At 45.1% G+C, this 25,237-nt stretch overlaps 1 protein-coding gene across 1 annotated transcript in view; it reads right to left on the bottom strand.

Moving 5' to 3' along the window:
- The window catches only part of rims3 (regulating synaptic membrane exocytosis 3), a 387,468-nt gene extending 362,451 nt beyond the window's left edge, over positions 1 to 25,017 (bottom strand). Inside the window, exon 1 of the mRNA XM_078238435.1 lies at positions 24,801 to 25,017. Coding sequence (XP_078094561.1) covers positions 24,801 to 25,017 — 217 coding nt within the window. The remainder of the gene's footprint in view (positions 1 to 24,800) is intronic.
- Positions 25,018 to 25,237: the final 220 nt, after the last annotated feature.

Genomic DNA, 25,237 nt, shown 5'->3' with positions numbered 1-25,237 from the left:
AATCACAGAAATTTATGTTGCAAAATGGGGTCAATCAGCCCATTCAATCTGTGCTAGTCATCAAAGAGCTACCCAACCTGACTTGCAATCCATAGCCCTGTAGGTTTCAGCATTTCCAAATCCAAATAATTTTTCGGCACCTTGGACGGGGTTTTACGGCCTCGCTCGTCCCAAAACCATAAAATCCCTCCCGAGGTCAACGGACATTTCTGTTGCCCGCCCTCGCTTGCTCCGATTCTGTGGCGGGTGGGGTGGGGGGGCGGGGGTGGGGGGGGGGGGGCGCGGTAGAATTCTGGCCCTTAACTGTTTCTACCTCTACCATGTGAGCTTCAGACATATTGCCTCCGTGTGAAAAGATTTCTCAACTTCTCTCTAATCCAGTGATTTTAACTTTCTGCCCCATGGTTATCGATCTCTCTAAACTGGAAATAGCTCCTTCCTGTCCAATCTTAACACATCTCAGTTAAATCTCCCTTCAGCCTCCTCTGTGCTGAAGGAAACTATTCCAGCCTGTCCTCTCTTTCCTTATTAGAATTCACCATTCCTGGTGACATTCTCATAAATCTCCTCTGTACTCTCTAGTATGATCACAACCTTCTTATAATGTGGTGTCCAGAGGAGTACGCAGTACTCTAGCTGTGGCCTAACCAATACTTTATATACAGTTCTCTCCTAAATGTGCTAAATGAAAGTGTGCGCTTTCCTTTTCTTTTTGTTATGTCACGTAAGTGAGAGGATGTTGCGAGTGAGGTAGGATCATAAAGGAGCGGTATTGGTTGTATTAGTGACAGGTGTTTGCCATTCCTGCTGCAGTACTTTATGATTAGCCAAGCTTGGCGTACCAGAGTCAATCAGACATCAATCAGTGTGACTTGGCTCTGAGGGGCATTCTCTGTCACCAACACGGGGTGTTGGCAAACCAACTTGTGAAGATAAGACATTGGCTCTATCCCTGACCCAGGCAAGTCTTTGATCTGAGCAGTAATTGGGGATTCTGACCATAACATTGTGGACCTCCTTCCTAAAGATTGACAAAATTAAACTGTAAAACCCAGCAGGAAGGTGGTTAAAGTTTGGGGTAATATAGCTGTGATCTGTAAATCTGCTTTGATAACATGAATTGGGAAATTATTATGGAGGGTAGGAACCCAGGTATTATAAATGATTATATTGTATTTTGAAACAGCTTTGCACCCAAACTAAAACAATCAAGATTCAGCCAAATGAGAAACCCTGATTTACAAAGAACTTGAAGCAATAATGAAGGAAAGAGAAATTGCGTTTAGTGTAGTGGCCAAGATAAAGTGTATGAATGAAAACTCAAAAAGTAAGAGAGGGAATTGAGGATGTGAAAGATGCCATTAGAGAAAAGCTGCATAACTGTTCTTGGACAAATAATTTTATAGCTCCAGGAAGTGTGTGCATGAAATGTCAGGTTTCACAATGGTCCTCACGGTCAGTCCTTGTGATGCTGCGAATAAACTGAGCAGATTTTTTTAGTAAGAAGTCTAACAACACCAGGTTAAAGTCCAACAGGTTTGTTTGGTAGCAAAAGCCACACAAGCTTTCAGAGCCTTAACCCCCTTCTTCAGGTGAATGCCATTACTGTGTTTACTGTGTTTACCCCAGTCCAACGCCGGCATCTCCACATCAGATTTTTTGAGCCAGTTTGAAATTGATGAATTTAAGGAGCATGTGATTCTGCAGCTGACTTTGCTCCATAATTTCGAAGCATTAATAGGAAACAAATTGAAGTGAGTGAATCTACAGAGAGCGCCCAGATCAGAAACATTCTTAAAGAATGTGCTCATCAGCCGGTAATCTTTCCTCTCTGGTTTTTTTGGAAATCACTCGTCATGAAATACAGTTCCTTGCTGTTGGAAATCATTCATCGTGGTTCTGGTAAGACGATGCAGTTTGATGAGTTGACTGAGTCCAACCAGCTAAGCAATTGTGTGAGAATGTCTTTTAGATCCTTTTGTTTCACATTTTGGTCAGTTACAGGCTGTTTGTCTGCAGGATTTACTCAGAGTCCATGTTAACCACAGTGGATCCCCTCAGGCTGTCTGCTTTTCAGTTTACGTTTCATTCTCTGTGCAAATGATTGTTGATCAGAGTACAACGGTATAACAATCCTGAAGTAAGCTGATGAAGCAGGACTTGTGGCTCTCATCAGGAACAATGAAGGAAACTATGGAACTTGCTGGATTTGGAAAACTGGACAATAACAATTCTCTTAATCTGAACGAAAACAAGACCAAAGAACTAGTTCTAGACTTTATGAAAAAGCGAATTAATTATATTATTTCTGTGAAGATTCATAATGTAGGCATTGACATAGTTACTAACTAAAGTATCTAGATATCAAAGTAGAATTGTGGGCATTGAGTTCCGGGGGCAGTGCCGGGACAGTACCAGGGAACAGTGCCGGGGCCGTGCCGGGGGCTGTGCCAAAGGACAGTGCCAGGGGGCAGTGCCAGGGAACAGTGCCAGGAGGCAATACCATAGAATCATAGAAACCCTACAGTGCAGAAAGAGGCCATTCGGCCCATCGAGTCTGCACCGACCACAATCCCACCCAGGCCTTACCCCCATATCCCTACATATTTACCCGCTAATCCCTCTAATCTACGCATCTCAGGACACTAAGGGGCAACTTTTAGCATGGCCAATCAACCTAACCCGCACATCTTTGGACTGTGGGAGGAAACCGGAGCACCCGGAGGAAACCCACGCAGACACGAGGAGAATACCAAGGGACAGTGCCGGGGCAATGCCAGGGGACAGTGCCGGGGGCACTGCCAGGACATAACCCTCTCCCCTTATGGGCTGTGCGCTCTGTTGGGTTCTGTTTGCCAGGTGCATATCATGAGGGTCCTGCTGTGTTTCACATCAGCGTGTCCCGATGCCAATGTGAATGGACAATCCAACATATTCAATTAGATGTAAATGATTCATCTGCCCGTCATAAGCTTTTTAAAAATTTATTCATTCATGGGACACGGGCATTGCTGGCTAGTCAGCATTTTTGCCCATCCCTAGTTGCCCTTGAGTGGCTTGCTCAGACATTTCAGAGGCAGTTGAAAGTCAACCACATTGCTGTGACTCTGGAGTCACATGTAGGCCAGACCAGGTAAGGACGGCAGGTTTCCTTCCCTCAAGGCCATGAGTGAACCAGATAGGATTTTCCAACAATTGACGATGATTTCATGGTCATCAGTAGATTCTTAATTCCAGATATCTTTTATTGAATTCAAATTCCACCATCTGCTGTGGGCAGGATTCGAACCCGGGTCCCCGGAATGTTAGCTGAGTTTCTGGATTATTAGACTAGCGATAATACCACTAGGCCATCGCCTCCCCAAAGGTCCCGGTGCTATATTTAAACACCAGTCCAGCACACTCAGATCACTGTCTCCACCAGACTGTGCAGGATGTTAGTAACCCAGAGGGAAAGGCTAGCAGCCTCAAGTGGAAATATGTTCCTTGCTCCATTACTCTCCCCTCGAGGTCATCACCTGCAAGGTGTCCATGCCCCACTTGGACCTCTACCTACCACATCTGGAGTTTTCGTGCCTCTCCTTCCAGTAAACCATAGAATCATAGGAAAGTTACAGCACAGAAGGAGGCCATTCAGTCCATCTTGTCTATGCCAGCCCGAGGACTATCAGGTGTCCTTTCTCGGCGTCAAGGGCGGCACGGTGGCACAATGGTTAGCACTGCTGCCTCACAGCACCAGGGTTCAATTCCTGCCTCAGGTCACTGCGCCTGTGTGGAATTTGCACGATCTCTCCGTGTCTGCGTGGGTTTCCTCCGAGTGCTCCGGTTTCCTCCCACAGTCCAAAGATGTGCAGGTTAGGATGATTGGCCATGCTAAATTGCCCCTAGTGTCAGAGGTTACGGAGATAGGACTTGGGTGGGATTGTAGTCAGTGTAAACTCAATGAGCCGAATGGCCTCCTTCTGCACTGTGGGGATTCTATGGATTTTATGATTTTAATCCCACCTTCCTGCACCCAGCCCGTAGCCCTGTAGCTTACAGCACAGATCCAGGTACTTTTTAATAGTGTTTAGGGTCTCTGCCTCCACCACCAACTCAGGCAGTGAATTCCAGACACCCACCATCCTTTGCGTAAAAAAATTCTTCCTCGTGTCCCCTCTACACCTTCTGCCAATTATCTTGAATCTATGTCCCCTGGTTCTAGAATTCTCCGCCAAGGGAAACAATTTTATTCTGTCCACTCTATCTCTTCCCCTCATAATTTTCTACACCTCAATCAAGTCGCCTCTCAGCCTTCTTTGTTCCAAGGAAAATAACCCCAACCTATCCAATCTCTCCTCACAGCTACACGTTTCCAGCCCTGGCAACATTATTGTAAACCTCCTCTGCACTCTCTCCAGAGCAGTTACATCCTTCCTGTAATGTGGTGACCAGAGCTGCACACAGTGCTCCAGTTGTGGCCTCACCAAACAAGTTGGTATTCCTTTGACCCTCACGCAGCTCGTCGGGGTCCAGCTTCCCTCCTCTCGGTCTTCCCTCTGCCTTCCATTGTTCATCTCGTTCATCCACCTCCTTGCTCCTCTGCCTGCCATTGTGAGCCCTACCTCCTCCCCCTCCTTCTCCATGCACAGGGGGTGCTAATTTAAGAGGGATTTGCGGAAGAATTTCTTCTCTGAATGAGTGATGAATCTTTGGAATTCTTTACCCCGGGAAGCTGTAAGGTTGAGTCCTTGAATGTTTTCAAGGCTGAGACCGATAGGTTTTTAATCAGTTGGGGAATCAGTGGTTACGGACATAAAGGGTTATGAAGATAAAGCAGGAAAGTGGACTTAGTGAGTCTTACATCGGCCATTATCAGCCATTATTAAATGGAAGCACAGGCTTGAAGGGCAGAATGGCTTACTCCTGTTCCTATTTCTTAAAGTCTTATGGACTAACCCCAGGCATTGTACTGATCTGACTCAGTAACACAGGAGGGGTCCATGGGTCCAGCAGCACGGTGCTGTCCATGAAGAGCAGCTTGGCATGGAGATGGAGGCAGGAACCGGTCTGCCCCGGCAGAGTGGTGAACAGCGCATCAGGAGCAGTGCATCACCGTGGCAGAAAGGTTAACCTCAATGTCTCTTGTGCCTCCGGCACGCTACTCCTTAACAATTGGGTTTCAGACCAACGTAATTTGCTGCTGGCATGATGCAAGGTTGAATGGTCCGACAGGATGCAGGTGAGCAGCTGTTTTAATGAAGATTCATGAGATGCCAATGAATGTAAATGGTGTTTGTGCCACCAGCCAGTGGAGGACCGACCCACCATTAACCCACCATTGGGAGAATTGCAATGTTCTGAATTTTTTGCTCCCGCTATATTCTCTGCTCTTGCCACGGGCGGGAAAATTATGTCCATTGTGGGTAAGCAGTGGCCTAGTGTTATTTTCACTGGATTAGTAATCCTGAGAGCCAGGTGATGCTTTGGGGAGCTGGGATGGAATCCCAGCACAGCAGACCGAATTGAATAAAAATCTGGAATTAAAAAGTCTAATGATGGCCATGGAAACCATTGTCGTAAAAACCCATCTGGTTCACTAATGTCCTTTAGGGAAGGAAATCTGCTGTCCTTACCTGGTCTGGCCTACACGTGACTCCAGAGCAATGTGGTTGACTCTTAAATGCCCTCAGGTTTGGGCGATAAATGCTGTCCCAGACAGCGACGCCCACGTCCCATACACAAAAAAGTCTTTTCTGTCAAAAGTCATTCCCAGCTTCCAACGGGCTTGCTTTTCCCAGCTTTTCCGAGTCATAGCATCTAGTGTCCATCAAGAGTAATTTCCCTCAGTCTGAGAACCCCCAAACTGACTTTTGGCAGCAAAGACAATTCCTTCGGGGAAATCCTTGAACCTTTGCAGGTTGTGCCTCTTTGAGCAGTGAACAAACTCCCACCAGCATCCTGCCAGGTGGCTAATGGAAAACAACCTTTTCCCCTGCTGTTTTCCGGAGGACTCTCTGGGCAGTATTGAATGGGCAATGAGCGTCTTGCTGCTGAGCTGGTCCTGCTGATGGAAAGCAACTTCTCTCAAACTGACAAGGTACCAAAAATCCCATTCATTCAGAGTTAAAGTTGAGTCATAATTTTTTGCCTTTCCATTCTTGTCTGAACATTGTACAGAACAGTCTCAGAAAAGATTCGGAGGTAACTTTTCTGCATAATCCAAATATTTAGCAATTTGCGGAATAGATTCTGAAAGCAAAAGTAACTTCGAGAACCTTAAGGTTTGAGATGAAAAGCCCTTGCTCACAATCGTAACAAAGCTTCATTCAAAACTATGCTTTTATTTTTAACAGGAAACTTTTCCAAAGTCTCTGACTCTATAGAGCAGTCCCACGATATCATAGTGTGACTGCATGAAACATATATTGCTTAAGAAAAATCATGAAATAAATTGGTCACACTCCATCTCAGAATTGAAAGGCAGTCACCACAAGGAGATAGCTGGTCTGTGGTATCTTGCTGACATTGGAGGAGAGGAACTGCACTGATCTTTCTCCCCTTACAACCAGTGATCAAGACTTTGATGTCTTTATTCTTGTGATGGGTATTGTTGGGAGAAAAACAGAAAATGCTGGAAAGACTCAGCAGTCTGGCAGCATCTGTGGAGAGACAAACAGCGTTAATGTTTCAAGTCAGTAGGACTCTTCTTTCACTTGGAAGAGTCATCCAGATTCAAAATGTTAACTCTGCTTTTCTCTCTCCACAGATGCTGCCAGACCTGCTGAGTCTTTCCAGCATTTTCTGTTTTTATTTCAGATTTCCAGCATCCGCAGTATTTTGCTTCTTTGTGGGTATTGTTGAGTTGTCTAAACTTGGTGACTAAAGAGGTTGTAAGCAGGGAGGAATGTGGTGAAAGAGCATCCCACTGCCCCACCACAATATTTTCTGTATTTGTGATAAATGTGACGTGGATTTTTGGAGATTTTCCATTCTGGTTGTGTAACACCCCCCCCTACACAATCCACCCATAAAAGAAACAGTCCCAATGGGAAGTCTGACCCTCATTGAGCAAGCTGTCTTTCCAATTCTGATAAAAAGTGATATCGACCTGCTGTGGCACTGAGCCGTGGACAATGCGCAGGATTCAGTCTGGATTCTACCAGCCTGGGTTCAGCTGGCACAGTTGGAGATGCTAAAATTGGTATCATTGTCCCTGCCTGCAGAGAGCAAGAGAAACAAAGAAGATAGAATTGCCATTGCTGCTGACTCTCTTACTGATTTAAATACACGGGTCTGAGGAGACAATCTGCTTCTACTGTGAGGTCCCTCAAGCTTTGTCCATGTTGTTTTGTTGCCATCACAAACAGTCCCTTTATCATCAATTTCCTACAACTACTGAAACCAAAACAAAAAGCATGTGAGCACTTCGAGAGAAGCCAATCAGAGCAACTGCATTAAGAGGGGAGAGATTTGGGTTCCTCAACCTCGATATGTGGTGATTGAGAGGGGAGTTCACACTACTGACTGAACTGGGGCAATATGAACAGCAAACACCAATTCAAACACATGGGAAGGTAAACCTATTACTAACAGCAGCCAGAGATGTAACAGAGGTGCCTCCAATTTATAGCTATTTCAGTGAACTGCTGCCAAAACCTATAGCAGGAATCTGGCAGAACAGGTGAGGGGTTGGGGGCATAAAATATGCATATTTTAACAAAATTAATTTGTTCGATTACTCTTCCTAGCAAGCGCATTCAGACAGATGGGTCTCAGACCTCTTGGGTTCTAATAGTGAGAAACTGGAATTAGAAAATCTGAGAAGATTGTAATATAGTCCAGATTCCCAAGAGAATCCGCCTCAATAACTCTCAAATAAGCATGTTTGCGTTTTGTGGTTTATTCTAAACACCCTCTCGCCCTCATCTCCCTCCGCAACTCTCAAACATGTTATATGCTCTGGACATGCTCGGTCTATCCCCATGTGACCTCCATGGCCACTTTTTTACTCTGGTGCTCTCAATACAGTTGCCAGATGGCCTCATTATGATTATTTGTCTGATCTCTAAAGAACAAGCCGATTCAGCTCTGTGGGAGGCAGGTTATTCAATTGCAAAGAGGACTGTTAGGTTTGTTTGAATGTTATCTTGATCTTTCAAGTGTTTTTTTTTCAATGCCAATGAGTTTACTTGGTCTGGAATAAAAGTTTCTTCAAGGAATTTTCTCTCGATGTGTCTGATTATGTTTTAGGAGAAGTTCAGAGAGGGATTTTTTTGGAAAGGGCATGTTGAATGCCTAATGGTTTTGTTTTAGTTTCTGACTCCAGAATAGGATCCTCCCCGGTTGATGACTTCTGTGAGGGGCCGTGAGCCACCTCTCCTGCAAATCCCAGCCTGACTCCATCGGGAGCCACCGCAATGGAGCTGGCAGGGGTAGGGAATGCTGCATTCAGATTTGCTACCCATGCTCGCCAAACATTGCTGGTAATGGGAATGGGCGTGAGGATCCTGGAATCATGTCCTGCCTGCCCAACAGAGGCAGGACAATCAAGACCAATTTAAACTATTCCACCAGTTGGAGAATTGATGCAATTCAATGCATTGTTGGTCTTTACACCCTACCCAATTTTACATTGGAATCCTGATCCAATGAGGTTCTCACCTGGTGAGTTAGGGTAGATTAAACCTTTCTGTGTATGTGCCTGCTGTGCATATTCGGAAATATATGCTTATACATAAAACACCTCAAGTAGGATATTCCAGATTCCAACTCCTCCTTCAGGCTACTTACTAGCGGGTCAGTGATTAGTGATTACAACATTTGTTGGAAAATAGGAACCTAAGACTTAAGAGCAGGAGAAGGCCATTCAGCCCTTCAAGCTGTCCACCATTCGATAAGATCATGGCTCATGTTGTCTCATCTCCACTTTACCATCTTTACAAACCCGTGAGTCTCACGTCAGTGGTTGGGAAACTATTGGAAAAAATTTTGAAGGAGAGAATTAATCTCCACTTGGAAAGGTATGGGTTAATTAGGGATAGTCAGCATGGCTTTGTCAGAGGGAGGGCAAATTTGATTGAATTCTTTTGAAAATGTGATCGAGTGTGTGGATGAGGAAAGTGCAGTTGATGTAGTTTATATGGATTTTAGAAAAACCTTTGACAAAGTTTCACATGGGAGACTAATTGAGAAGGTTGAAACATGGAATTCAGGGAAACTTGGTGAGATGGATCAGAAACTGGCTTGTTTGATTACTCTTCCAAGTTAACACATGCGCATTTTATGCCCCCCAACCCTCACCTGTTCTGCCAGATTCCTGCTATAGGGTGGTGGTAGAAGGTTGTTTGAGTGACTGGAAGCTGGTGTCCAGTGGCGGACCACAAGGTTCAGTGCTGGGTCCCTTATTGTTTGCTATATACAAAAATCATATCGATGATAATGTGGGGGAATGGTAAGCAAGTTTGTAGATGACACCAAGATTGGTCAGGTGTTTAATAGTGAAGAAGAAGGTCATAGGTTACAGGAAGATATAGGTGGGTTGGTCAGATGGGCAGAGCAGTGGCAGATTATATTTAACACTATCATAGAAATCATAGAAACCCTACAGTGTAGAAAGAGGCCATTCGGCCCATCGAGTCTACACCGACCACAATCCCACCCAGGCCCTACCCCCATATCCCTACATATTTACCCGCTAATCCCTCTAACCTATGCATCTCAGGACACTAAGGGGCAATTTTAGCATAGCCAATCAACCTAACCCGCACATCTTTGGACTGTGGGAGGAAACCGGAGCACCCGGAGGAAACCCACGCAGACACGAGGAGAATGTGCAAACTCCACACAGACAGTGACCCAAGCCGGGAATCGAACCCAGGTCCCTGGAGCTGTGAAGCAGCAGTGCTAACCACTGTGCTACCGTGCCGCAAAACACTGTTTTGTGAAAGATGATGCACTTTGGAAGAAGTAACAAGACAAAGGAGTATTCAATGAATACTAGTTCCTAGCAGGACACTAGGAAGTTCAGAGGAACAGCGGGATCTTGGGATACTTATTCACAGATCCCTGAAGGTGGCAGAGCAGGGAATAGGAGAGTTAGGAAGGCATATGGGACAGTTGTTTTCATCAGTCATGGCATAGAGTATAAGAGCAAGGAGATAATGTTGGAGCTGTACAAAACACTGGTTGGACCACAGCTGGAGTACCGTGTACAGTTCTGGTCACCTCACTATAGGAAGGATGTGATTGTGCTAGAGGGGGTACAGAGGAGATTCACCAGGATGTTGCCTGGGATGGAACATTTGAGCTATAAGGAGAGACTGGATAGGCTTGGATTGTTTTCTTTAGAGCAGAGAGGGCTGAGGGGGACATGATTAAGGTGTATAAGATTGAGGGGTATGGACAGGATGAATAGGCAGCAGCTGTTCCCTTGGTTGAGGGGTCAATCAGAAAGGGACATAGTTTTAGGGTAAGAGACAGGAGATTCAGAAGGGATTTGAGAAAACAAAATTCAGCCAGAGGGTGGCGGGAATCTGGAATGCGCTGCCTGGGAAGGTAGTGGGGGCTGGAAACCTTACAACCTTTAAAAAGTATTTGGATAAGCACTTGAAACATCATAACATTCAAGGATATGGGACAAGTGCAGGAAAATGGGATTAGTGCGACTTTAGTGGTAGTTATTGTTGGCGCAGACCCAATGGGCCTTTTCTGCACCGTATGATTCTCTGGCTTTCTGCCAGACATTCCACCATCCCCAACTCCTGTTTATTAAAACTCTGTCCAACTCAGCTTTGAATAAATATATATTTATATTTGGTTCATACTCCTAGGAATGAGGATACTTGGGTGACTGTTAGAAGGGGCAAGAAGCAGTCAGTGCAGCGATCCCCTGTGGCCGTTCCTCTGTATAACAAGTATACCGTTTTGGATACTGTTGGGGAGGACGACTTGCCAGGGGTAAGCCATGGGGTACAGGTCTCTGGCACAGAGTCTGTCCCTGTTGCTCAGAAGGGAAGGGGGGAGAGGAGTAGAGCATTAGTCATTGGGGACTCCATAGTTAGGGGGACAGATAGGAGATTCTGTGGGAACGAGAGGGGCTCGCGGTTAGTGTGTTGCCTCCCAGTTGCCGGGGTCCGAGATGTCTCGGATCGTGTTTTCGGGATCCTTAAGGGGGAGGGGGACCAGCCCCAAGTTGTGGTCCACATAGGCACCAAAGGCATAGGTAGGAAAAGAAATGGGGATGTAAGGCAGAAATTCAGGAAGTTAGGGTGGAACAAATAGAGTTGTTATCTCTAGTTTGTTACCCGTGCCACGTGCGAGCGAGGAGAGGAATAGAGAGAGAGAACAGTTGAACACGTGGCTACAGGAATGGTGCAGGAGGAAAGAATTCAGATACCTGGATAATTGGGGCTCATTCTGGGGTAGGTGGGACCTCTACAAACGGGATGGTCTTCACCTGGACCAGAGGGGTACCAATATCCTGGGGGGGATATTTGCTAATGCTCTTCGGGAGGGTTTAAACTAATTCAGCAGGGGGATGGGAACCTGAATTGTTGCTCCAGTGTACAGGAGGATGTGAGTGGTGAGGTCATGAATAAGGTCGCAGGAGTGTACCGGCAGGCAGGAAGGTGGTTTGAAGTGTGTCTACTTCAACGCCAGGAGCATCCGGAATAAGGTGGGTGAACTTGCAGCATGGGTTGGTACCTGGGACTTCGATGTTGTGGCCATTCCGGAGACATGGATAGAGCAGGGACAGGAATGGTCGTTGCAGGTTCCGGGGTTTAGATGTTTCAGTAAGATCAGGGAAGGTGGTAAAAGAGGGGGAGGTGTGGCATTGTTAGTCAAGGACAGTATTACTGTGGCAGAAAGGACATTTGATGAGGACTCATCGACTGAGGTAGTATGGGCTGAGGTTAGAAACAGGAAAGGAGAGGTCACCCTGTTGGGAGTTTTCTATAGGTCTCCGAAAAGTTCCAGAGATGTAGAGGAAAGGATTGCAAAGATGATTCTGGATAGGAGTGAAAGTAACAGGGTAGTTTTTATGGGGGACTTGAACTTTACAAATATTGACTGGAAACGCTATAGTTTGAGTACTTTAGATGGGTCAGTTTTTGTCCAATGCGTGCAGGAGGGTTTCCTGACATAGTATGTAGATAGGCCAACAAGAGGCAAGGCCACATTGGATTTGGTACTGGGTAATGAACCAGGCCAGGTGTTAGATTTGGAGGTAAGTGAGCACTTTGGTGATAGTGACCACAATTCGGTTATGTTTACTTTAGTGATGGAAAGGGATAGGTATATACTGCAGGGCAAGAGTTATAGCTGGTGGAAAGGAAATTATGATGCAATTAGGCGAGATTTAGGATGCATAGGATGGGGAAGAAATCTGCAGGGGATGGGCACAATTGAAATGTGGAGCTTGTTCAATGAACAGCTACTGCGTGTCCTTGATAACAGGGAGGAAGTGGTCGAGCGAGGGAACCGTGGTTTACTAAAGAAGTTGAATCTCTTGTGAAGAGGAAGAAGGAGACTTATGTAAAGATGAGACAGGAAGGCTCAGTTAGGGCGCTTGAGAGTTACACGTTAGCCAGGAAGGACCTGAAGAGAGAGCTAAGAAGAGCCAGGAGGGGACATGAGAAGTCTTTGGCAGGTAGGATCAAGGAAACCCTAAAGCTTTCTATAGGTATGTCAGGAATAAAAGAATGACTAGGGTAAGATTAGGGCCAGTCAAGGACAGTAGTGGGAAGTTGTGCGTGGAGTCCGAAGAGATAGGAGAGGCGCTAAATGAATATTTTTCGTCAGTATTCACACAGGAAAAAGACAATGTTGTCGAGGAGAATACTGAGATACAGGCTATTGGACTAGACGGGATTGAGGTTCATAAGGAGGAGGTGTTAGCAATTCTGGAAAGTGTGAAAATAGATAAGTCCTGTGGGCCGGATGGGTTTTATCCTAGGATTCTCTGGGAAGCTAGGGAGGAGATTGCAGAGCCTTTGGCTTTGATCTTCATGTCGTCATTGTCTACAGGAATAGTGCCAGAAGACTGGAGGATAGCAAATGTTGTCTCCTTGTTCAAGAAGGGGAGTAGAGACCACCCTGGTAATTATAGACCAGTGAGCCTTACTTCTGTTGTGGGCAAAGTTTTGGAAAGGATTATAAGAGATAGGATTTATAATCATCTAGAAAGGAACAATTTGATTAGGGATAGTCAATGCGGTTTTGTGAAAGGTAAGTCATGCCTCACAAACCTTATTGAGTTCTTTGAGAAGGTGACCAAAGAGGTGGATGAGGGTAAAGCAGTTGATGTGGTGTATATGGATTTCAGTAAAGCGTTTGATAAGGTTCCCCATGGTAGGCTATTGCAGAAAATACGGAGGCATGGGATTGAGGGTGATTTTGTGGTTTGGATCAGAAATTGGCCAGCTGTAAGAAGACAGAGGGTGGTGGTTGATGGGAAATGTTCATCCTGGAGTTCAGTTACTAGTGGTGTACCACAAGGATCTGTTTTGGGGCCACTGCTGTTTGTCATTTTTATAAATGACCTGGATGAGGGCGCAGAAGGCTGGGTTAGTAAATTTGCGGATGACACTAAAGTCGGTAGAGTTGTAGACAGTGCGGAGAGAAGTGGCAGGTTACAGAGGGACATAGATAAGCTGCAGAGCTGGGCTGAGAGGTGGCAAATGGAGTTTAATGCGGAAAAGTGTGAGGTGATTCATTTTGGAAGGAGTAACAGGAATACAGAATACTGGGCTAATGGTAAGATACTTGGTAGTGTGGATGAGCAGAGAGATCTCGGTGTCCATGTGCATAGATCCCTGAAAGTTGGCACCCAGGTTGATAGGGTTGTTAAGAAGGTGTACTGTGTGTTAGCTTTTATTGGTAGGGGGATTGAGTTTCGGAGCCATGATGTCATGCTGCAGCTGTACAAAACTCTGGTGCGGCCGCACTTGGAGTATTGCGTACAGTTCTGGTCGCCGCATTATAGGGAGGATGTGGAAGCATTGGAAAGGGTGCAGAGGAGATTTACCAGGATGTTGCCTGGTAATGGTGGGAAGGTCTTATGAGGAAAGGCTGAGTGACTTGAGGCTGTTTTCGTTAGAGAGAAGGTTAAAAGGTGACTTAATAGAGGTATACAAGATGATCAGAGGATTAGATAGGGTGGATAGTGAGAGCCTTTTTCCTCGGATGGTGATGGCTAGCACGAGGGGACATAGCTTTAAATTAAGGGGTGATAGATATAGGACAGATGTCAGAGGTAGGTTCTTTACTCAGAGAGTAGTAAGGGCGTGGAATGCCCTGCCTGCAGCAGTAGTGGACTCGTCAACATTAAGGGCATTTAAAGGGTCATTGGATAAACATATGGATGATATTGGAATAGCGTACGTTAGATGGGCTTTAGATTGGTTTCACAGGTCGGTGCAACATCGAGGGCCGAAGGGCCTGTACTGCGCTGTAATGTTCTATGTTCTAAATTTAATGACCCAGCCTCCATTCCCATCCAGGGAAGAGAATTCCACAGAATAAAGATCCTCTGAGAAAAAAAATCCTTCTCATCTCCTTCCAATTTCAAACTGTGTCCCCCTAGTTTCTCCAGATAGCTGCCTCTTAACTCCCTTTGGAATCTGATATCTTTCAATAACATCACCTCTCATTCTACTAACCTACAAAGGATACGGCCCAACCTGTTCAAACTCTCTTCATTGGATCAGATCCTCATCCCAGGAATGAGTCAAGCAAACCTTCTTTGAACTACTTCTAATGCAATTACATCTTTTTTTCAAATAAAGAGACAAAAACTGCACACAATGCTCCAGATGTGGTCTCACCAAGGCCTTGCATAACTGCAGTAAAACCTTCCTACCTTAAATTCCTTTCCCTTTGCAATAAATGACAACTTTCCATTTGCTTTCCTAATCACTTGCTATTCCTGCATACCAACATTTTGTAAATCATGTAAGCAGACTTCTGTACCTTATACTCGAGACCTTTGAGTTTTGCAAACTCTCCACTTAAATAAACTGCTGCTTTTCTTATTCTTCCTGCCACAAGTTCACATTTTCCACATTGTACTCCGTCTGACAAATTTCTGCCATGCACTTCACCTGTTCATGTTCCTTCGTGGACTCTCTACCTCCTCATTACAATTTACTTTCCAACCTATCTTGGTGCATCAGCAAATTTAGCAACCATACATTCAGTGCCTTCATCTAAGTCACCGATAGAGATTGTAAACAGCCCAGGCCCCAGCACTGATCCTCATCTGGCTATTCAGAATCATACCAGTGTCATTATATTCCAATCAATGTGATAATGATCCCAAACAGCCTATAGAATCAATGATGTTTCCAAAGCAGCTTTCAATTCCTGATCTACGAGTTTGCCGAGTAGAAAGAGACTGTTCACACTCCCATTTGTACCTGTTGTCTACTGATCTTATTCACAATACTGTAAGGTATATATAATCCAAATCGCATCTGTTTGGCAATCAGAGTCATTTTACTTTGTCCTCCATCTCACCTGCTGCTACTTTTCCCTCTTGCTGTGCATTCTGTTTGTTTATTTGGATTTTCTCCCTTTTACTTCTAGATTAGATTAAAATTTGCTCCACTTCACCAACTGGTCTCCCAGCAAGGACATCGCTCCCAAATCCATAGTTCTCAAATCCCTCGCTCCCAGATCCCTCACTCCAAGATCCCTCGCTCCCAGATCCCTCGCTCCCAGATCCCTCGCTCCCAGATCCCTTGCCCCCAGATCCCTTGCCCCCAGATCCCTCACTCCCAGATCCCTTGCCCTCAGATCCCTCACTCCCAGATCCCTCGCTCCGAAATACCTCGCTCCCAGATCCCTCACTCCCAGATCCCTCGCTCCCAGATCCCTCGCTCCCAGATCCCTTGCCCTCAGATCCCTCACTCCCAGATCCCTTGCCCATCAGGAATCTGAACCCTTCACTCCCAAACCAAACAAAGGGAGAACAAGTCAATGAAATAGATTCAAGTGGATCCAGCATTGTAATGTAACAATTGTGCAGTCAGTTTGTGCATAGCAGAGTTCCATTAATAGCAACGGTGTAATGACCAGAGAACTTATTGTAATGATGTTAGTTATGAGATAAATATTGACCAGGACCTATCTATGGTTCAGTGAAGCAGTCACTCGTGTAAGCGAACCTCACATCTCTATAATCTGGAGTGCACCCACTGCTGCCCAATACCTAGTTAAAAAATAGTACGATTCCAGATTGTAACGTGCCCTGTACACTGAGTATTGTGATATCAAATTTATTAACATGAAACTATTTTTATAACACAGAGTGAGTGCTGTCGGAGGATGTCACACAGACTTCAAACCACAAAGTAATTTATTTACATTGCAGACATAAATGAACGGAACACATTCTTCACAATGAGATTCTGATAAACAATAAATGCTGATCTTAACCGTGACACCCACACCCCCTGAATGAATAAACAAAAAACATGCTTCAGTATCTGAAAATAACAAAGACTTTCCTTTCTATCTAAACACGGACTGAAGACAGGAATCCACAGGCCTCAGCCCTTTGAGGATAGACCTGAGGGCCCTTTGCTACTCTCAATCATCAGTAAAGTGATGGAAGGGGTTATCAACAGTGCTATCAAGCAGCACCAGCTCAGCAATAACCTGCTCAGTGACGCCCAGTTTGGGTTTTGCCAGGGTCACTCAGCTCCTGACCTCATTACAGCCTTGGTTCAAACATGGACAAAAGAGCTGAATTCCAGAGGTGAGGTGAGAGTGACAGCCCAAATCATCAAGGCCGCATTCGACCGAGTGTGGCATCAAGGAGCCCTAGCCAAAATGGGACTCGGGGCAAACACTCCATTGGTAGGAATCATACCTGGCACAGAGGAAGATGGTTGTGGTGGTTGGAGGTTATCATTTCATCTGGGCCTAGGACACTACCCTGAGTGTCCAACCATCTTCAGCTGCTTCATCAAACAACCTTCCTTCCATCATAAGGTCAGAAGTGCGGACATTCACTGATGTTTGCACAATGTTCAGCACCATTTGCAACTCTTCAGATACTGAAGCAGCCTATCTCCAAATGCAGCGATGTCTGGACAATATCCAGGCTTGGGCTGACAAACGGCAAGTAACATTTACGCCACACAAGTGTGAGGCAATGACCATCTCCAACGGAGGGGATCTAACCATCATGCCTTGACATTCAATGGTGTTACCAGCACTGAATCAACATCCTGAGGGACTTAACATTGACCAGAAACTGAACTGGACTAGCAAGTTAAATACTGTGGCTACCAGAGCAGGTCAGAGGCTAGGAATACTGTGGCGAGTAAGTTACCTTCTCTCTCCCAAGGTCTCTCCACCAATTACAAGGGACAAGTCAGCAGAGTAATGGAATACTCTCCACTTACCTGGATGAGTGCAGCTCCAACAACACTCAAGAAGCTTGACACCTACCAAACCCATGACCACTACCATCTAGAAGGACAAGAGCAGCATATATATGGCAACACCACCACCTACAAGTTCCCTTCCAAGTCATTCACCATCCTGACTTGGAAATATCTTGCTGTTCCTTCACTGTCGCTGGGTCAAAATCCTGGAGTCCCATCCCTAACAGCACTGTGGGTGTACCTACACTTCATGGACTGCGGCGGTTCAAGATGGCAGCTCACCACCACCTTCTCAGGGGCAACCAGGGATGGGCAATAAAAGCTGGCCAGCCAGACAGCCACATGTTGTAAATGAATTTTAAATAAACTATACCCATTATAATTAATTAAGCAACTGTAGAGAAGGCTTTCGACATGGAAAACAGATGAGGTTTATTACCTTCACAGTCTCTGGGCTCACAGTTTGAATGTTAACAGGTTCTCCTTACTTGAAAAGTTAATGTTCAAAACAGTCGTTCTCCTTTAAACATATCTACTGAGTACTGGGTATTTCAGTGATTTCCACTTTAACCTTTCCATTCTGGTATCTGGGTTCAAGCCCAGCAAAGACTATCTGACAGTGACAATTCATGTTTAACTTGACATGAAATTTACAGCACAGGAACAGGCCAGTCAGCCTAATTGGTCTATGTCAGTGTTTATGCCCCACATGAGCCTCTCACCTAATTCCATCTAACTCTAATTATATTCTTCTATTCCTCTCTCCCTAATGTAGTAGTGTCACCTTTAATGGATCTCCCTCTTTGGCTCAGTCACTCCATGGATTCCACATGCTCACAGTAAGAGTTTTAACAACACCAGGTTAAAGTCCAACAGGTTTATTTGGTAGCAAATACCATTAGCTACCAAATAAACCTGTTGGACTTTAACCTGGTGTTGTTAAAACTCTTACTGTGTTCACCCCAGTCCAACACCGGCATCTCCACATCATGACTTCCACATGCTCACCAGTATTTGGTACCCTTAGTCCGGCCACCAATGGTTCAAATCTCCACCACAAAACTACTACCTGCTTTATCCCTCACTGCAACAGCATCTCCCAAACCCCGTGACCACCACCTGGGAGGATAAGGGTGCAAGGAAGCACCACCATCTTCGATTTCCTCTCCAAGTCACACACCATCCAGTCTTTGTTTCTTCATCATCACCGGGGCAAAATCCTCAAACTCCCGATCTAACAGCACCGTGGCAATACGTTCAGCACACAAACCATCCACAAACCATCCAACCATCCACAAAAAACACAAGCCATCCACAAAACACAAACCATCCACAAAACACAAACCATCCACAGAACACAAACCATCCACAGAACACAAGCCATCCACAAAGCAGCTGCACTAGGAAGCAGGAATTAATGCTCCTACCATGTCCACATCCCAAGAAAGAAATTTTTATCACTCATCAACTCATTATAGGTAGGTTAGTGAGGAATTAGGAAATGACACACTGCTACAGTCAGAGATGCTGTCTAGTGGTTGGGTTGTAACTTGTTGCGACAGACAGTTTACACACACCCTTACTCTACACCACTCTCAAGAGTAAAGTTATAGTCAAATTTGTGGTTTCCTAGTTCCATTGAAGATCTCTGTGGAAGACAAGAAGGAAGAATTCCCATTCTTATAGCACCTTTGGCAAACTCAATCACCAACAGATCCATAAGTTTAATGCAGAGAATTGAAGTGCTACATTTTTGTCAAAAGAATGAGAAAAGGCTTTCTAACCTAAATGGTACAATTCTAAAAGGGATGCAGGAACAGAGAGGCTTGGGGGTACAAATAACCTCAAAGGAAAGATGGTAGAGCAGGTTAAGAAAGCTGTTGAAAAGGCAGGTGGAATCCTGGACTTCAAAAACAAGTGATCTATGATAAACCTGTATTCCCAGCTTGTGTCACTGTCTGTACGGAGACTGCACATGTCTGCGTGGGTTTCCTCCGGGTGCTCCCGTTTCCTCCCACAGTCTGAGAGACGTGCTGGTTAGGTGAATTGGCCATGCCGAATTCTCCCTCAGTGTACCCGAACAGGTGCCGGAGTGTGGTGATGAGGGGATTTTCACAGTAACTTCATCGCAGTGTTAATATAAGCCTACTTGTGACTAATAAATAAAACTTTAACTTTAAGACCCATCACTGGAATCTTCCGATCCCTCTGAAAATCAATAGATTTTTGGTTGGCCAAATTCTCCCTGGGGTGGAGGTGTGGGTGGGGGGTCCCGCTTTGGAGCAGTCGGTAAATGCTGGTCACTGATTCACCTACAACTGGAGCGGTGAGTCAAAGGGCACCACACTCTCGGAAGGATAAAGTTTAAGTTTATTTATTAATGTCACAAGTCGGCTTACATTAACACTGCAATGAAGTTACTGTGAAAATCCCCTAGATGCCACACTCCAGCACCTGTTCAGGTACACTGAGGGAGAATTCAGCATGGCCAATGCACCTAACCAGCACGACTTTCAAAGAATCACGACAGTGCAGAAGGAGGCCATTCGGCCCATCGAGCCTGCACTGGCAACAGTCCCATTCCCGTAACCCCACGTATTTACCCTGCGAATCCCCCTGACACTAAGGGGCAATTTAGCATGGCCAATCCACCTAGTCTGCACATCTTTGCACTGTGGGAGGAAACCAGAGCACCCGGAGGAAACCCACACAGACAGCCACAGACACCCACACAGGCACCCACAGGCTGGAAATGCGAACTCCACACAGACAGTCACCCAAGGCCGGAATTGAACCTGGATCTTTGGCGCAGTGTTAACCACTGTGTCACCGTGAAGACGTTGGAGAGAGTGCAGAAAAGATTCAGGAGAAAAGTCCCCGTGAGGAGGGACTTCAATTATCTGGATTGGAGGAACTTGGACTGCTTTCCTTAAGAGAAGGCTGAGAGGAGACTTGATAAAGATATTCAAAATCATGAGGGGACGAGACAGGGTAGAGAGGGAGAAACTGTTTCTATTGGTGAAAGGGTCAAAAACCAGAGGGCATAGATTTATGACGAACAGTAAATTTAGCAAAAGCAACACGAGGAAAATCTTTATTCCGTGGCAATGGTTACAATTTGGCATGCATTGCCTGATAGTGTGCTGGAGGCAGAGTCAAACCAGGCTGTCAAAAAGGAATTAGAGAAATATTTGAAGAAAAACAAATTAGCTGGCTGAGAGAAAAGGGTGGGCAGCTGGAGTTACTGTTACAAAGACGCAGCATCTCACTACATTACCAGAAAGAGGTGGAGGTTTTGGAGCGGGTACAAAAAGACTTATCAATATGTTGCCTGGTTTGGAGGGTATTAACTATGAGGAGAGATTGGACAAACCTGGTTTGTTTTTACTTGAAATTCAGATGCTGAGGGGTGACCTGATATAAGCTTACAAAACGATGAGAGGCGTGGATAGAATGGATAGTCACAGTCTTTAACCCAGGGTAGAAATGTCAGTTACTAGGGGGTCATAGGTTTAAGGTAAAAGGGGGAAAGTTTAAAGGAGATGTGAGTGGCAAGTTTTTTTTAGTAAGAAGTTTAACAACACCAGGTTAAAGTCCAACAGGTTTATTTGGTAGCAAAAGCCTCACAAGCTTTCGGAGCTCCAAGCCCCTTCTTCAGGTGAGTGGGAATTCTGTTCACAAACAGGGCAGATAAAGACACAGACTCAATTTACATGAATAATGGTTGGAATGCGAATACTTACAGCTAATCAAGTCTTTAAGATATAAGTCTTGTCTGGAGACAATACACATCTCTTTAGCCTGTCTTGATGCTCTCTCCACTCACATTGTTTATATCTTAAAGACTTGATTAGTTGTAAGTATTCACATTCCAACCATTATTCATGTAAATTGAGTCTGTGTCTTTATATGCTCTGTTTGTGAACAGAATTCCCACTCACCTGAAGAAGGGGCTTGAAACTCCGAAAGCTTGTGTGGCTTTTGCTACCAAATAAACCTGTTGGACTTTAACCTGGTGTTGTTAAACTTCTTACTGTGTTTACCCCAGTCCAACGCCGGCATCACCACATCAAGTTTTTTTTACACAGGATGGTAAATGCCTGGAATGCGCTGCCGGAGGAGGTGGTAGAAGCGATGTTTAAGAGGCATCTTGACAGATATATGAATAGGCAGGGAATAGAGGAATACGGAGCGTGGAGAGGCAGAAGGTCTTTAGCTTAGAAAGGCGCATATGTCGGCACAGGCTTGGTGGGCCGAAGGGCCTGTGCTGTACTTTTTAAAAATTAATTTGTGGGACGTGGGCGTCGCTGGCTGGCCAACATTTATTGCCCATCCCTAGTTGCCCTTGGAGGGCAATTGAAAGTCAACCACATTGCTGCAGCTCTGGAGTCACATGTAGGTCAGGTGGGGTAAGGACGCCAGATTTCCTCCCCTAAAGGACATGAGTGAACCAGATGGGTTTTTCCAACAAGCGACAATGATTTCATAGTCATCAATAGACTCTTAATTCCAGATTTTTTTTATTGAATTCAAATTCCACTATCCGCCATGCTGGGATTTGAACCCGGGTCCCCAGAACATTAGCTGAGTTTCTGGATTAATAGTCTAGCGATAATACCACTAGGCCATCACCTCCTCTTTGTTCTTCGTATTCTTTGCCTACGTCTGATCTATAACCATTTTGTGATTTTATGATTTCATCATTCTCAAAAAAGATATATTTGAAAGGCTCTAGAAAAACGATAACCAAGGACATTTTTGCCAAGGACATCTCATGACCCCTTCTTAGAATCATAGAAACCCTTCAGTGCAGAAGGAGGCCATTCGGCCCATCGAGTCTGCACCAACCACAATCCCACCCAGGCCCTACCCCCATATCCCTACATATTTACCCGCTAATCTACACATCTCAGGATACTAAGGGGCAATTTTAGCATGGCCAATCAACCTAACCCGCACATCTTTGGACCACTGCTTTCTAAGTAAGGAAGTTATGTTAGTGTGACCCTTTGATGAACGATCCTCCATGCCCACGTGAGCGGGCCAAAACCAATGGAACGCGAGTGTGCAAACCTGGGCCAATAGGGAGTGAGGGTGTGCATCCCTGGGGGCCGGAGTATTTCAGTTAGAGTCGGGGTGTTGTCGGGAGTAGACAGGTATTAGTTGCAAATAGTTCCACTCAGTCAACAAATCTTTTATTTTGTTATTTGCCACGTTGTGTTGCCTCGAGGACGAACTGGACCAGTTGCTGAAAGCCACAATGGAGTATTAAAGGGGGAGGAGAGCGATCACTCAGAGTTCAAAGTATACAAGATACAAACTCAATTTTTAAAATGCTGCTAATCAGGAAAATAGCACCATCTGACCCCGAGATCAAGAACTGGGGGCAGGAAATTGAGAGGCTGCAGTATTTTTCCATGGTGAAGGAACTAGTAGCTGAGGAGAAACAGAAGGTGATTCTGCTCACAGTCTGTGGCCCATAGACTTACAATCTGCTGAGGATGTCACATCACCCAAAGCTCCAGGCACAAAAACCTTCGACCAGTTAGTCAATTGAGTTAAGGATTGCTATAACTCCTAACCTTCTGTTATCATGCAGAGGTACAAATTCTGCTGTTGGGGAGGCAGGAGAGATAGTCTCCGGCTTTGTGGCCAGACTTTGACAGCTGGTTGAGCACAGATTTGGGCCTTCATTGGGAGACATGTTGAGGGACCGTTTGGTTTGTGGGATCAACAACCCCAACATCCAAAAGAAAACGCTGAAACCCAGATTTTGCTGCAGAAAGCAGTAGAGATGGCCCAGGAGACTGAATGTGCTGAGCAAGGCATGTATGAATATAGGAACATAGGAATTGGGAGCAGAAGTAGGCAAATTCAGCCCTTCGAGCCTGCTCTGCCATTCAATCAGATCATGGCTGATCTCTTCCTGGTCTCAAATCCACCTTCCCCACCTGTTCCCCACAGCCCTTTATTCCATTTTCTATTAGAAATATATCCATCTCCTTCTTGATTCAATGATTCAGACTCCCCCGCGCGATGGGGCAGCGAGTTCCATAAACTCACCACCCTCTGTGAGAAGTAGTTCCTCCTCATCTCAGTTTTAAATCTACCGCCTCTCAGCCGATACCTGTGACCTTGTGTTCGAGTTTGCCCCACAAGAGGAAACATTTGATCTACATTTACTTTTTCAATCCCTTTTAAAATTTTATATACCTCGATCAAATCCCCTCTCATTCTTCTAAACTCCAACGTGTATAAGCCCAAACTTTAATCTCTCCTCATACATCAACCCCTTTCATCCCCGGAATCAATCTGGTGAACCTCCTCTGAACTGCCTCCAATGCCGCAACATCCTTCCTCAAATAAGGAGACCAAAACTGGACACAATACTCCAGATGTGGTCTCACCAACACCCTATACAATTGCAATAACACTTCTACTTTTATACTCTAGATTCATATAAACATAAGAATGTCCAGGAATGTTATATATTTATATAAACACAAGTACTCTTCTCTATAAACAATATCACATTGTTTTACATTCACCTGAGAGAGAAGATGGCCCTCAATTTAATGTCACATCGATAAAGAAGCATCTCTGACAGTGCAGCACTCCTTTAGTGCTGGGAATTATAGGCTGAGTGCCCTGAGAGTGGGACTTGCACCTTTAACATTGAGAGTCAGAGGGGGGTGTGCTTTCACTGAACCACAGCTGATATCTTTCACAGAGAAAGGAGTGGAATAACACCATGAACAAAGTCATCAGCACTATCCTTTCAAAGGCCCAGTTTATTCAAATTATTCAAACGTACAATTTATTCCATTCACAAACTGCTCTCAAAGCATTTCATCTTCTGAAACTATAGAAATATCTTCCAAGTCTGGAGGACTTTGTTGACAACAATTGCTAAAACTCTTTGTAGCCTTCTCCCTCCTGATTTACTTCTCCTCCGCTGGCCTCATGCTCATCCTTACGTTTCTATATGAATCTTTAAAATGACTGCGGCAGTCAACCTCACTCTGCAGAGCTGGGCAGAGTGAGGTTGACCTTGTTTGACGCTTACCCATGTGTACATGTCAGCAGGACAATGATCCTGGAATCGGAATTGGGGATGATTTCCCATTTTTCCCTTTGGGATGTTGGATCCAGTTGGCTCACCTGTATTGCCGACCCAGCTGAAATTGGCCAATACATCCCTGGCCTGCTCTAGGCTCCACCAGCAAAGAAAGAGGAGCCAGCATCCTCTACAAACCTCCCTACCTCCTGTACAGGCTGCTGCATCATTCAGCTCACCAATCTGAGCTTTGTACATTAGTGCGCTTTGTACCTGGATCGTACAGTAGGTCAGAGTGTGGTAATCTTTAATTAGCCAGTACACCCTTTCCCAATCACCTTCTTAAACCAGCTTAATCTTTAACTTACCGGTCTGGTTAAGTTGAGTTGTACTTTTGCTCCATTGCGACAGTCCGACAATCGCGACCATTTTGGCACCAAGACTGGACCGCCTCTTCTTAATGGCATTATCTGCCACCGGTTCCTGCTGGCTGCCGCTGCTCTTCTCCATGTCATACATCTCCCCGCTTATACTCGAACTCCGTAACACACTCCGCGCTGCCTTACTCGTGGCCCCGTTGTACATTTTGGTTGTTTTCTGAAGTTGGTCTCTCCACTGTGCGAATTCTCTCTGCGACTATTCAGTAATACTGTTCAAATAAGGAAGAACAAATTGTTTCAATGCATGTTTCTCACAAATAATCGTCATGTCCATATAACATGAAAGAGATCACAAACTGTTTAACTCAAGCTCCTTACTTTCTGCTTATTCAAAAATGGACTTTCTTTGCTGTACCAAAGAAAAT

This window comes from Mustelus asterias, chromosome 21, assembly GCF_964213995.1.
Source record: "Mustelus asterias chromosome 21, sMusAst1.hap1.1, whole genome shotgun sequence".
NCBI classification, from domain to species: domain Eukaryota; kingdom Metazoa; phylum Chordata; class Chondrichthyes; order Carcharhiniformes; family Triakidae; genus Mustelus; species Mustelus asterias.
The sequence above is the reverse complement of the archived record's forward strand: the minus strand, read 5'-3'. Positions and strand labels throughout refer to the sequence as shown.